Source organism: Vipera berus, assembly GCF_964194415.1.
Source record: "Vipera berus genome assembly, chromosome: 3".
NCBI lineage: Eukaryota > Metazoa > Chordata > Lepidosauria > Squamata > Viperidae > Vipera > Vipera berus.
Genome location: NC_138204.1, coordinates 154,094,733 through 154,108,952, shown reverse-complemented (window position 1 = coordinate 154,108,952; position 14,220 = coordinate 154,094,733). Strand labels below are relative to the sequence as shown.

General features: G+C 36.6%; 1 protein-coding gene across 3 annotated transcripts in view; it reads left to right on the top strand.

Moving 5' to 3' along the window:
- The window catches only part of CTDP1 (CTD phosphatase subunit 1), a 40,016-nt gene extending 30,269 nt beyond the window's left edge, over positions 1–9,747 (top strand). For 2 of the 3 annotated variants that reach the window (XM_081325978.1, XM_081325979.1), the window contains exons 12-13: positions 281–450; positions 8,755–9,747. In XM_081325978.1, the coding sequence (XP_081182104.1) occupies positions 281–450; positions 8,755–8,896 (312 nt within the window). In that variant the 3' untranslated portion in view covers positions 8,897–9,747. The other variant, XM_081325980.1, reaches the window with a different exon arrangement.
- Positions 9,748–14,220: the final 4,473 nt, after the last annotated feature.

Genomic DNA, 14,220 nt, shown 5'->3' with positions numbered 1-14,220 from the left:
TTTAATTAAAGCTTTAAATGAAAAAAAATTCTGTACTGCTTTTCATTGAGATTATCAATTAATTGCTAATATTCGTTCATTAATTTAAGCTTTACTTTATGCCTCCTTGTTTAGAGGAGAGTAGAGTTAAAAGTAATAAATACATTTCAAATCAAATGTGCAAATGTCACATTTTGAATATCCAAATTAAAAAGACATCGTTTGAAATATGCTATTTAAATTGGTGTTTTCATTTTTTTTCCTGAATATTTTTCCACTCCCAACTAATATTCCTTCACAGGTTGATGATATTTTGGGAGAAGGTAGTGATGACAGTGACAGTGAAAAAAAGAAATCAGAAGAAAAGCAAGAACCACATAGTACTACAAACGAGACTCTAAATTTAAAAGTAGAAGAAAGACCGGTATCAACATCATCAAGTGAAAGAAGTTTGACAGGCAGTATACCCAGGTATGTATTAACATTCTTAAATGAATCCTTCACCTTAGGTTTCTGGGTTTTTAAATACTCATTAAAATGCTCATTAAAGCATGGGTATTTGTGTGCCTGTGTATATTGAAAAACAGCTAGTAATTGACTTATAACCATTTGTTTGGTGACGGTTTAAAGTTACGGTGGTGATGACTTACTGGTGAGAACCAGTGACTGACAACTGGTCCTCGCACTTACAGGCATCACAGCACCGCCCTGGTCACGAGATCAAAATTCAGGCACTTGACAACAGGAGTGTATTACATGCAATGTGATACAGGAGTGTGATACATGCAATGTCCTGGAGTCACGTGATCGCTATTTGCGATTTTACTACTGGCTTCCCACAAGCAAAGTCAATGGGAGAAGCCCGGTTCGCTTAACATCCATGTGATTCACTTAATGATTGTGGTGATTCGCCTGACAATTGCCTTACTTAGCAAAGCAAGTTCTTGTCCCATTCATGGTTGTAGGCTGAAGACTACCTCTTAACACATTTTTGAAGGGTCAGCTATCTGAAATATGAGCAGCTTGTTAGGGAATTCCTGAAATATCAGCCTGCTTTCCATTCTTCTTGAAATCCTGTACCCATCTGGATGTTTATTACAAAATACCCTACAGAACAAAGGGGGGTTAAGCAACCAAACTTGTTTCATTGAATTGATGTTAAGACTAACCATACTTTCATGGTATACTTTACTATTGTAGTTTAATAATGTTTTCTGATTCTTCATAACCTGATTGAGTTCTGTAACCATGCTCTTAATTGCTTAGCATTTTCTCCAAAGTCTTGTTTCCTAACATTAAGTTTCCAAAATATTTAAGATTTAGCTTCATTATTAGTGTTGTTTTGTCCTCCAGTGAATTGTATTTAGTCCTATTTATTTCTCCATCAGGGGTCTCTTTCTGGGAATGTAAATAGAATCATTAGATTGCACAAATTGTTTTCACCACTGCAAAAGGATTAGTATTCTTAGTATAAGGCTACAAATTGGTGTGTATAGTGAGAGATTGAAGTCTGATAAAAACTGAAAATTGTCTCATAAAAGCATAATGTAAATTTTTTCGTACAATATGATTGAGGACAGTTTGTTAAGTACTACCTGTGCTGGCAGCAACTAAACAGATCTTTGTCAAAGGAATGGGTGAAAAAGGCATACACATAGGATTATCTTATTTCTTCTGTGGCAAGATCCTTTCCTTGAACCTACTACTGGATATACCTATTTTTATTTATTTTATTTCACTTGATATAATTTAGAGACTTCCCAACTCCAGACGATTCAAGAATTCATCTTGCAGGGGCTCATTTTTCCCCCAGGCCTGAGTGAAGAGCCAGATTTTCACTGACTTTCCGAAGGTCAACAGGGAGGAAGCTGTATAGAACCTGGGCAGGGAGGCTGTCCTAGAGGCCAAGTGCTACAGCTGAGAACCTAAATGTTTTCCAGCAGAACAATTTAATAACTTCATCAAATTTGCCGTCAGTTCACTTTACTTTCTATTGCTTGAAAGTCTTTATAGATCTAAGAAAGTTATAGAATACTAGCTTGTAAATGAGACTGATAATAGTTTACTGAGCATCAGGCATCAGAGCCTGAAACACGTGATCTCTCATAAAAAAGGACTCATAAATTGCTGTTCTATATTCTGCAAAATAATAAATCCTATCATTATATAACAGGTAGACATATTGTCAAAGGATTAAATGAAAAACCTAAAGTATTACGGACATTTTATAGAAATCGTAGAATCAGATACTTGTTAATGTGTTTATGTCTCCAGAGAAGTGGCCTGTGTTAGGCAGGAAGCCATACAAGTTACTGATATTCAGTAACAATAACGTTTTTAGTAATCAAAATCCTGGTGCTGTGCTTCCAAACTCATTATGCAGACTATGATGATGAGTTTTGGTCACCACGATGTAAAAGAGATGTTGAGACTCTAGAAAGAGTACAGAGAAGAGCAACAAAGGTGATTAGGAGACTGGAGGCTAAAACATATACTAAGGAACGGCTGCTGAAATTGGGTATGTCTAGTAGTTTAACGAAGAGAAGGGTGAGGGGTGACATGATAGCAGTGTTCCAATATCTCAGGGGCTACCACAAAGAGGAGGGAGTCAAGCTATTCTCCAAAGCACCCAAAGGCAGGACAAGAAGCAACAGATGGAAACTAGTCAAGGAGAGAAGCAACCTAGAACTAAGGAGAAACTTCCTGACAGTTAGAACAATTAATTAGTGAAACAACCTGCCTCCAGAAGCTGTGAATGCTCCAACCCTGGAAGTTTTTAAGAAGAGACTGGACAGCCATTTGTCTGAAATGGTATAGGGTTTCCTGCCTGAGCAGGGGTTTGGACTAGATGACCTCCAAGGTCCCTTCCAACATTATGATGATGACAATGATGATGATGATGATGAACCCATCAAGTTACAGATACTCCGTATTATATTCCTAAAGCATCATGAACCTAGTCTAATAAAAGTAAAGATAAAAATAATCACATTTGCTGATGACTATTTCTCATATTCTGTCTCATCCCAGATCTGTAAATATACCAATACATTTTCTTCAAAGTGTTGCTGATAACTGATATATAACATTGAATGTTAGTGCCTACTTCTGTTTAATCACGTTTCTGTCTTGATGATGTCTTCCCAACTCCTTTTTTCTATTTTTTTGATAATTTTATGTTTTAAAAAACTTAAACAAGAAAGATAAAAAACTAATATGTACTAATATAAAATAAGAAAAGGAAAATAAATAAGTCAAAGAGAAAAAAGCTAAAAGAGCAAGAAAGGACAAAAAAGAAAAATAGAAAAGAAAGAAAAAAATACGTGGTGGCTTCTGATCTGCTTTATAGCAATTACAAGTACAATTATAAATTTACCTCTTATTCTATGATTACAGCATAACTATCTTCTTTCTATTTTATAAAAACCGTAAATCATAAGTTCACTTTTTCTGTTTTATGCAAAAAGTCCATAAGGAGTTTCCAATATCAATAAACATAGTCTTTTCTCTGTCAAAAGAGTCAATTTAGCCATCTCAGCACCTTACATATCTTCACCAAATATTCCTTCATTGAGGCTAGCGCTGAATCTTATCTTCCTAGTGCATATGATAATCTCACTGCAGTTTGATACAATAACAAGGTTCATTATTTTTTTCTCAACTGTAACTATCAATTGCAAAAAAACAACACCTCTGGTCTCAATTGTATATTAATCTTAAATTCTCTGAATCAGTGTTTGTATGTTAATTTAAAATTTTCTTGCTTGTTTACATAATCCATGTAAAGCATAATAAAATATCCTTTTTTTGCTCACATTTCCAACATAAATTTGAAGTGCCTTCATACATTCTAGACAATTATTCTGGTGATACATCCCAATGACTCATCTTTTTATAATGTTTATAAACATCCTTTCTATTATTAGTCTTATGGCAGGAATTCTGTATTGGGTGCCTACCTATCTCCTATTAACTGGACAAAATTGTTTGTTCAGGCATTTATTAGGTTTTGATCCAGCAATCTCAATCACCTCCAGTTTTGTATCAATAAAGAAATGGATTCTAGCAGTTCATTATTTCCAGCTGTGTCTTTAGAAAAAGTGGTCACCACCAGCTCTTTCATGATCAATGTCTAGTTAAGTTGCCACTGTTTCCTGCAAAGCCTGGCCTTGAAGAGGTATCAAACTCTGTTCATCAGAGGCAAACAGGACAGCTTGTTTAGAAGTAGAGAGAGACCAATGAATTATCATTAGCTAGTACCAGGCAAAGCCGGATAGCAGGAGTAGATACAAATTTGCCAAGTACAAAAACTAATTTTATATTCACTTTCAGAGAATACTCCATTGAAAGCAATTATAGGAGTTCCATAAAGATAGATGAAGATTTTTTTTTTCAGGAGCTGTTTGTATTATATGAAAAGCACAATGCAAATTTTCTAAAGTATATTCAAGGGAAAAAATTTCTATCAACTGCCAGCTTGTGTTTCACTCCAGTGGACTATCTAATTGGCACAGCTGTTATTTGGATTAATTATATTTCCAGAAACTATAAAGTGATAGAAGGTGCCAGTAGGCATGTATTAAGATAATCCTGGGATGTTGACAGAAAATGTGATATTATGAGGAGCCTGCAGAAAACCTTAAATATTCTCAGAAGTCAGCAGTGCTAGAGCTCTTATTGTTATTTAGGAAACCAGATCAGAATCAGTTTTTTAATTTATATTTAGATTAACAGCTAATTCACAGTAATTAAAAATCAAATTTAAATCAGTTGAGATGGATAAGTGAATTTTGAAAATAATTAATTTCCAAAAGGTATATTTCAAAAAGGCTTTTCTTTACTTAAAAGTGTGGCATTAAAAATCTGGCTATTTTCAAGGATTTTTGGAACTGCTGGCTTAAAAAGTCATCTGACTGAGCACTTTGGATTATGACTGTAACATATATACAGGAGAACTTCCTTTAACTGCCATGTCAAGGTATTTTTACTGTCATGTTATATATGAGCTCAGTAGCAATGTATATTATTCCCATGGCTCTGCCATTTTCTTTGTTTTTCTTTGCTGTGACTAAAACTGTCCGATTAATGAGACACATCAAAGAACACTGCATGATTTTTTATTCTAAAAAAGTCTGTAATAATGAGAATGGAGCATCGGCACTCATGGATGGATGCCAGAATCTGAACTCTCCTCCCCTTGACACATCATATCCTACAGAATGTCCCTCCCTTAATTACACGTCGTGAATCACATGCACCAATTAGTTTAACACACGAAGTTTCACTTCCCTTCTGAAGTGCGTTTCTCAAAACGTCCGGGTTGAATTCCTCCCGTGCCTTAGTGATTCAAAGCCAAACAGTTAAAGCAAAAGGCCACCTCTTACATTGTCAGTACAAAAACATGTCAATGTTTGCAGCATTGACAACGGCTCTTTATGCTGAATTTATTCTTCCTTTAAAAATAAATGGAATACAAATATGTGAAAATGTACACCCTATGTACTTTTTTTAAACGTGGGCAAATCAATAGTTTATCTTCATTCAAACAGTATATTAACATAAAGGTGATGTAATTCAACAAAAAGCTATTAAAAAATGAACTTGTATTCATTTATTTAACTAAACCTTAATATATATTCCATTTCCTTCTCTGGAAAATTGAAGTTCACCCTTGTTTCACCTGGTATTGCCCCTTTGGCAAGAACAATCTCATTGTTACGTATAAGATTCACTTCTGGCTGAGCCTCAATCTCATGACAGTTGGTCTCATATTATCCTGAAGCACCCTATGGTACCAGGAAGAATTCATTGTGGATTCTGTGATGGCCAAGACCAAGGCCCTGATGCAGCAAAGCAGCCCTAAACTATAACATTTTCACCTCTGTGCTTTACAGATAGTGTAGTTTGTCCTGGTGAAATGCTGTCTTTGGTTTTCACCAAACAAAACTGGTACTGTGGCCAAATAATGCCTCATCTGTCCAGAGCACATAATTCCAGAAATTCTGGTCTTTGGCTGGGTGTTCTTAAGCAAACTTTAATCTTGCTCTGGTTTAAAGGGAAAATTTTCCAGGCAGCCAAGAATTTCCCCGGCACATCTCTCATGTAAATCTATTTTATGCAGCTTCTTTCTAATGGTAGTCTCATGATCTTCTGTACAGTGGAATGATTGATATACAATCTTTTTGAATCCCTTCCCAAACTCATAGACATCTATAAACTTCTTTCTGAAAGCCTCAAAGAACTCTTGATCTGAGAATAGTGGTACAAAGCACTTCCACAACAAGAGCAAATCAAACTAAATGTTCAAGATTTCAATCGGACAGGTTCCTTCTAAAGCCTTTCAAATGAAGTAACCATTTGCACCTGATTTGGTACACCAGATTCTAAGGTGGAGTATTGAGAGTAGTGAAAAATGTAGAAGTTTGTACTTAATTAACATTAAGTTTATACTTAATTTTTCTACAAACAAAATTCATATTTTTTATTCAAATCAGAGTGGACCACAAAATGTAAATAGTGCATCATTTAGCAACTATTCAAAGTTATGACGGCACATAGATACCCACATTTAATGATGTTTGCAGTGTCCCAAAATCATGTGATCACCGTTACAATCAGTATTCTTTGTTCTGTGCCTAACATTGTTTTTCCCATCTTGCAGAGTGGAGAGAATGGAAAGGAAGGATTACAGGAGAATAAGCACCACCACATTCCTTTTAATGCGTATTCCTCATTGTGTCCCCGCATTCTCTTTTGTAATCCCTTTGTCACCAATGCTCTAATTTATTGTAATTCAATATAACTGAATTGTAATTGTAATCCAAACACAGCTGCTTGTCTCATTTGTAGTCACTAAATGTTAAAAAAAATCAAAAATGCTTTTTCACATTTGTAAAATTTATTGGCCATGCATCTTACCCCAGGGTAACTCTAGGTGGCTTACAATCTTAAAAAGATAAAAATATACAAAGTCTAAAAGACACAAATGAAAGACATCTAAATCTATATTATACAGTAATTGCAATTAGGATACATAATCTTACTTTTTTATTGTTGCATTCATATGCCACCTTTTTAGAGTTCAAGGTGAAATACATGGGAATTGTTTTATCCTGACAGCAATAAATTTTTTGTGATGAATTGGGCCATGGCTTCAAATACATCTCGGTAGTTGACTAGGGACTTGAGCCTGTGCTTTCAACCAAGCATCTTAACAACTAATCTACATACATGTATTTGCAAATACATAGAAATATAATGTATGTGCTTTGATACAGATTACACATATTCATATAGATAATACAATTTAGTCAGGTGTTTTCGTTAAAAAACATAATGGAAAATCTCTTAGTACAGTAAGCATAAGTATCATAGTGCCTGTTTCTGATCTTGTCTCTGAATTTTTAGCAGAAGTATTACAGGTGAAATGCATTGTGATAATATGTCAAATTCTAATTGTTCTCCTTGAGGAGAAGATTAATAAGGATTTTTGTCTGGTATGCACACCTGAGCCATCTAAAATTACTGTCCTTACCCAAGCTATATTGCCCTGTACACCGCCCTGAGTCCTTCGGGAGAAGGGCGGTATAGAAATTAAATTATTATTATTATTATTATTATTATTATTATTATTATTATTATTATTATTATTATTATTATTATTATTATTATTATTATTATATTTTCTTATTAAAGTATTTTCAGGTGAATCTTGGGGAAGTAGGAGAAGGAGGTGGGTGTTCCAAAGCAGGGATCCAAGTATTCAGGAAATCTTAGTGCACTTTTACTTTCTTACACATTCTAACAACGCTGTTGACCTTGTCTTAAAATATAAATAATGTTTTGGAGACAATTCATCAGAAGCAGTACTGTATAATATTGAAGTCAATGTCAAGTGATTGATGTTAAAGCATAGATTAGCTTTTATATTTGTTTAAAAAAGAAATTCTGATTTTAAAATGAGCATAAATAGCATATAGCAAGAATTTTCATGCCATAGAAGTGGTTTGTTTATTTGCTTGTCTGTTTTTAATTCTCGGAACCCTGAGAAAGAAGCAAAGCTCTTGTGATTAAAAAATTGGCGCATTCAGCTGAACTTTTGTTTTTCTTTCTTTGGCAGGGGGCGGGGGGGCTCTTAGTTTCTCAGAAAACCCTGCCAGGTTCTCAGAAAACCCAAATGTTCTGTAGAACAGTTTGAAAAACTGTAGGGTACAATCAACAAAACATTGAGCGAATCGGAAACAAATACAGATACTTGCTCATAGAGTCATTCTGTGATGGAAATGAGCAGTTATATAATGAATAAAATAAATATTCTGGGGTTGTTATTTCACTAATGGATTTTCAAAGTGCCATTCAGGTTTCAAGGTACACACACTTTCATAATTAAAAGGCATTGGTTTCTATTGAACATTTTTAAACATTTTTCGGTTCATCTTACTTCAAACCTATCCTACAGCATTTCTGAAGTTGGGAGTTTCCTTGTGCAAAAGGGAGAGATTGAGTGCATTCCTGAAAGCAACTGAGCTCTCACTTTCTCTTCTAGGCACTTTAATCTTCCCAAGCAAGGCAGGCACAAACCTACAATGGCTATTATCATTTTACCTACTACTTGTTTGAGATTTCAGGGGAAGATATTGTATTCAGCATACAAAGGCCTATTCCTGCAGTAACGTGGAATCTCTGATAGCACTGGACTTTGGCTCGGTTGATCAAAATTCTTACAGATTATAGTTGGGTTTTAATCATAATTATTGTCTGTGTCCATACCTGCAGGGGTCACAAGCGAAAGCTAGCTGACGACGATGTTGCCAGTGAATCAAGTAAAGGATCAAGCAATGAAGATGAGGAGGGTAGCAGCTCAGAGGCAGATGAAATGGCAGCAGCACTGGAAGCCGAACTGAATGATTTTATGTAACTGAACTTCTGCAGGAGTGAGCTTGTTGTTTGAGCTTTTTTGCAACCACTCAAGATTTGAATGGGCAGGTATTTCCCATCACCTCCAAAAAAAGGTGTATATTTTGCAAATCGCATAGGAGGTGTAATGCATTATTTTGCGAGGTCTGAAATAGATGTTTTTAAGATGCTTACTAAAAGAATATATACTTTTTTAAAAAGGAAAAGTATTAAAGAGGGATTCAGTGTGATATGCCAAAGACAAGTTCTGTAAAACCTCCTTATACAACGGTGCAAAATTTTGAACTGAAAGGTTTTTTTTTTAATTGTCACGATGGCTTTGGGAACCAAGCTTCAAAAGAAAAAATCTAAGGAACATATTGCTAAGGAACATATTGCATGACGGAGCTAAATGGATAAATGAGATGATTTCCTTCATTGTGAAATGTTATGGAATAAAAAAGTTTTTTTTAAAAAAAGGAACATTTTATATTTGTATAGGAACTGAGAAGGCTATATGCAAGCTTTATGAATTCTGCACTTCATGTACCCACCGCTTGCTTCTAAGAGAAATGTAATAATTGACTTTCATGTTTTGTTACTTTATGGATTAGTTGTATTCTTTTAAGATTCCATTTAAATTTTAACCTCTATAATTGCAGTTTAAACACAGGCTATACTGTGTAATACTGTACTGCCATTTAAAAAATCTTTTATTTTCTGCTGTATTTGAAGGGAATGGCTGCAAGCTAATTCTAGATAGTATTTTATTTCTTTGAAAGAAGAGATGTAAAGTTTTTTGTACATTCTATTTCATATTTGATCTACAAAACAGATTCTTTTCATTTAATAAAAGACATTTTATAAGCTGTGGTTCCAAGTCATGAATTGAAATGTTAATTTCCTAAGATGTATCTTTTCCAAGATTAGATATAATGAATTTTCAACTTTATTTTGAATGAAATCAAAGCATGTGTGGCAGAATTTTTCTCATTCTTGCTATCTAATCCATTGTGTTAGGTTAGCTAATTGCTGACTAGGAATGCTTACAAATCAGTTCAGACATAGAGTTTTTAATGTGTTTGAATAGATGCTTTGAGTCATTACTTTTCCAAAACACTTGTTGAGAGGAGGTTTTTAATTTTAATAAAACTAAAACATCAACAATAAATATCTTTGAATGATATGGTTAGGAATTAATTTATAATTTAATTGTGCTTTCATACAAGTAGATTTATCTAAGTGGAATGTTGGCTGTAATCCACAATCTTGCACCCTACAGATAAATTTCAGCTGAACCTATTTGTTATATCCCCTTGAATAACACCGTACACTTTGTTGATGTTCTGTCCAGGAGAAAAAAAAAGATCTAACATAATACGTAGTTAGTATGTATTAGTAAGTAATTCGTTTTAAAGTATCTTTCTGGTTGAATAGATTGATATAAAATGTACTAATGTCTATACAGCAAATGCATTTTTTTGGCAAGGCAACTATGCATGCTGCTTAGTAGTAAAATTGATCTTGATTTTAAGTGAGCTAAAATTTCTTTAGTTGTAGTTAAAAAGTGGGATGTCAGCACTGATGCTATGATTACTGCATGCAATGTCCTAAAATTTTCTTTATGAACTGATAAATGATACTATTCACTAGGAGCAACAGAATAACAGAATTGAAAGGGACCTTGGAGGTCTTCTAGTCCAGCCCCTTGCTCTAGTCCAACCCCTTGTTCTAAATGTTTGTATTTGCTTTGCCACATAATATGTAATATATCTGGAAAACTTTCTTGCTTGAATTTGCTTAAACTTCTTTTATATATATATACTGTTAGTTTTGCCATTGCTGCATATTTTCCATTTGTAACTAATCAGAAGGCAGTACTGGTGTGGAGGTGGCCTTAGAGGATATCGTGTCCAGGGCATTCTCGATCTTACAGATGCACTAGTTCAAAAAATATTTAAAGCCACAAGTGTCCTGCTCCTCTCTTAAGCACGCATACATATTACCGTCATTTCTGTGCATTTCTATGTGCTATCTAAATTCAGAAAAAGCTTAAACAATATTTAAAATAATATATGGAAGTAAACTTTACTCCAAAAGAAAGAAAACAAGTACATTCAACATATGATTAATCAATGTTCCACACAAGTATTTTTATCAATGCCAAGACAACAGTTTTAATGAAGAAGCTGTGATTTGAAAGTTTTGTGCTTGGATGAATTACATTGCCATAAATTTACTGTGGCAAGGTGTTACAGTTTTTCTTGGGGTTAAAACAGCAGCACCTAAAAAAATTACTACAAATTCATTCTCTCTTCTTCCCTCCCTATTCTTGCAATTTGATGTATGATGTTTCTGGTCACAAGGGAACCCAACCGTGCCATTCCTTGAAGCACAATCGTTCTGCTTGTGTGTGTGTTTGTGTGTATGTGTGTGTGTGTATGTATGTATATGTATCTGCACTATGTGGTCATTCAACTAACTTGGGTTATTGTTCTGGAAAACGTGTTTGACTGTCAGCTGGAGAGAGAAGTATAAACCCGTCCCCAAGTGCTTATGCAATGATATTTCTGGTCACAAGGGAACCCAACCGTGCCATTTCTTGAAGCACAATCGTTCTGCTTGTGTGTGTGTTTGTGTGTATGTGTGTGTGTGTATGTATGTATATGTATCTGCACTATGTGGTCATTCAACTAACTTGGGTTATTGTTCTGGAAAACGTGTTTGACTGTCAGCTGGAGAGAGAAGTATAAACCCGTCCCCAAGTGCTTATGCAACTAAACCACTTACCTCAGCAAATACATTTTTTAAAAAAATATTCTGTACTTCAAGTATTATTTCAGGCTGAAAATTATGTCATTTAAAGGAACTTGAAACAATCTTTCAAAGGACATGTGATAAAAGGTAGCAAAGCTAACATGGAGTTGAAATTCTTCTTTCCAAACATGATGCAAACTCTTCTCTAAAATACTTTCAGTTGCTTGGGGCATCTTCAGGGTTTCAACAAGTCAAAGTGATAGCCACAAGAACACAATTTAACCACCACCACCACCACCCCCCCAAAAAACAGAAAAAGCCAATGGCCCACCCCAAGCTTCCGGCACTCCATCTGCCACTTTGGTTGGCCTGGCAGGTCCCACCTTGGCGCCCTTCCCGCCGCCACCCAGCATGGCCGCGCCAGGGCTGCAGGGACTGGCATGGCACAGGAAAGGCATGTGTCCCGCCCGCCCACTTCACTACCCTCCCTCCCTGAGCCTCCAGTGTTCCACCTGCTGCTTTGGTTGGCCTGGCGGCCCCCACCTCAGCACCCTACCCGCCGCTGCTGACCACGGCTGCCCTGGGGCTGCAGGGGCTGGCCTGGCACGGGGAGGGTATGCACCCCACCCTCCCGCCACTGCACAGCGTAAGGTTGCTGCGCCTGCCCCCGCCCCAGTAAAAAAAAAAGTTCAAACACACTTTCTAACTTCTTGAGACCTCGTGAGAAGTTAGAAAGTCTGATTTTTTTTTTTTAGCGGTAGTCCCACAAACATGCAGTGAAGGCTGAGAAGCAAACGGAGAAATGCAATGCAGCTGAAAGGCTGGGGGAGGTGAGGGCATCTGGGCAGGGGTGGCAACCTTACCCTGCACAGTTTCGGCAGGTGTCTGGCAGGCGGAGGGAAGCAACTGGTCCGCCACCATGCTCTCGCTGCCGAGTTGCTTCTCCACCCCATGCACAAGTCCCACCCACCCCCGCGCACTCACGGCCTACTTGTGCTGGTACTGGCAAAAAGTAAGCCCTCCCCGAAAGTAAAACTTGGTATTTACTTCAGAGCCCAAAAGAAAGTAAGATAGGGTCTTACTTTCAGGGAAACATGAAATGAAATGAACCTTTATTGTCAAAGTACAACTATGTGTACATTGTGATTAGCTGACCCTCCCTTTGTACTCCCACCCCCCAACACACAGTGACAACAAACCCTCCATCTTGCTACACCATGTGAACCAACTACACCACACACCGGTATATTAGTTTGCTTTACGGGGCCAAAATGCCATGCATGTTTGCTATTTGGAGCAGATCAGTAGTCAGATGTGAGACCGCTGCTAAGTATCGGCATTTCTGCAAGAAAGATAGGAAAAGGCAAAATCAGGCAAGTCATCCTGTGCCCTCTGCAATGACACATGGAAACTCCCACATTTGAAAGCTGTGTAGACTGATTCCTCACCTCTTCATCTAGACTTAACTTTTTAGCTGCTGGATGCATTGGAGAGAAATGACCAAGTAAGTCGCTATCTCTCAGGTGGCCCATTAAATGTCAGAAGGTGAGCCTTTTCATCCTAACCTTGTCCTGCAGGGATGTGATGACGTGGGGTGGGGGGGAAGCAGCAGCCTTGAGTTCCCTGGAAGAAGAATGGGATAAAGTATATATACTGTAAATAGAGTTTCAGTAATATTTTCAGACAACTTATAAAAAGCATGTTAATTCACAGACTATTGTACGTTGAAGCACTAACTTGGCCCAGGCCAATTGGTCCAGATATTTGGGACTACACATCCTGTAAGTTCTGAGAGCATGCCTATGATTAGGAATTGTGGGAAATTATTTTTGCCCTAACTTGAACAAACTGGTACACATTCTCAGATGTGAAGAAACAAAACAATGTATCGTGACTATGTAGATATTACCTGTGTAAGATTGAGCATTAAATGTAGAAGAAGAGAGGAGGGACATGGGAGGGGGGGAGGAGGAAAGAAGAAAGAAGAGGAAAGAAAAGGAAAGAGGAAAAAGGAATGGGAAAGAGGGAGGTAGAGGAGGAGGAGGAGGAGGAGGAGGAGGAGGAGGAAGAAGAAGAAGAAGAAGAAGAAGAAGAAGAAGAAGAAGAAGAAGAAGAAGAAGAAGAAGAAGAAGGAAGAAGGAGGAGGAGGAGGAGGAGGAGGAGAAGAAGAAGAAGAAGAAGAAGAAGAAGAAGAAGAAGAAGAAGAAGAAGAAGAAGAAGAGAAGAAGAAGAAGAATTCACTACAGTTTTTAGAAAATACAGAGCAAAATTCTTCTAAGCAATTTATCCTCATTTTTTGATATTTTGACTGTTTCTCATATTTTTACAGCCTTTAGTGCTTGTGTTATCTTGGCAAGCTTTTTTCCCTGAACTGAAATGAAACCGCACTGCAGATAAGGTCATGAAATACTGAGAAGCCTGGTTTCTTTTAACTTAGAGCAGATGGCTCGACTTTAGAGGTACCAGTAACAGGATCTGGAACCTAAAGACATTTTCCAACCTGCTTTATTTTCTTTAACAGCCATCTATAATAACAAGACCACACGCTATTAGGAAAAGGTGATAATAGCTAAAATGGTGATAAAAGGT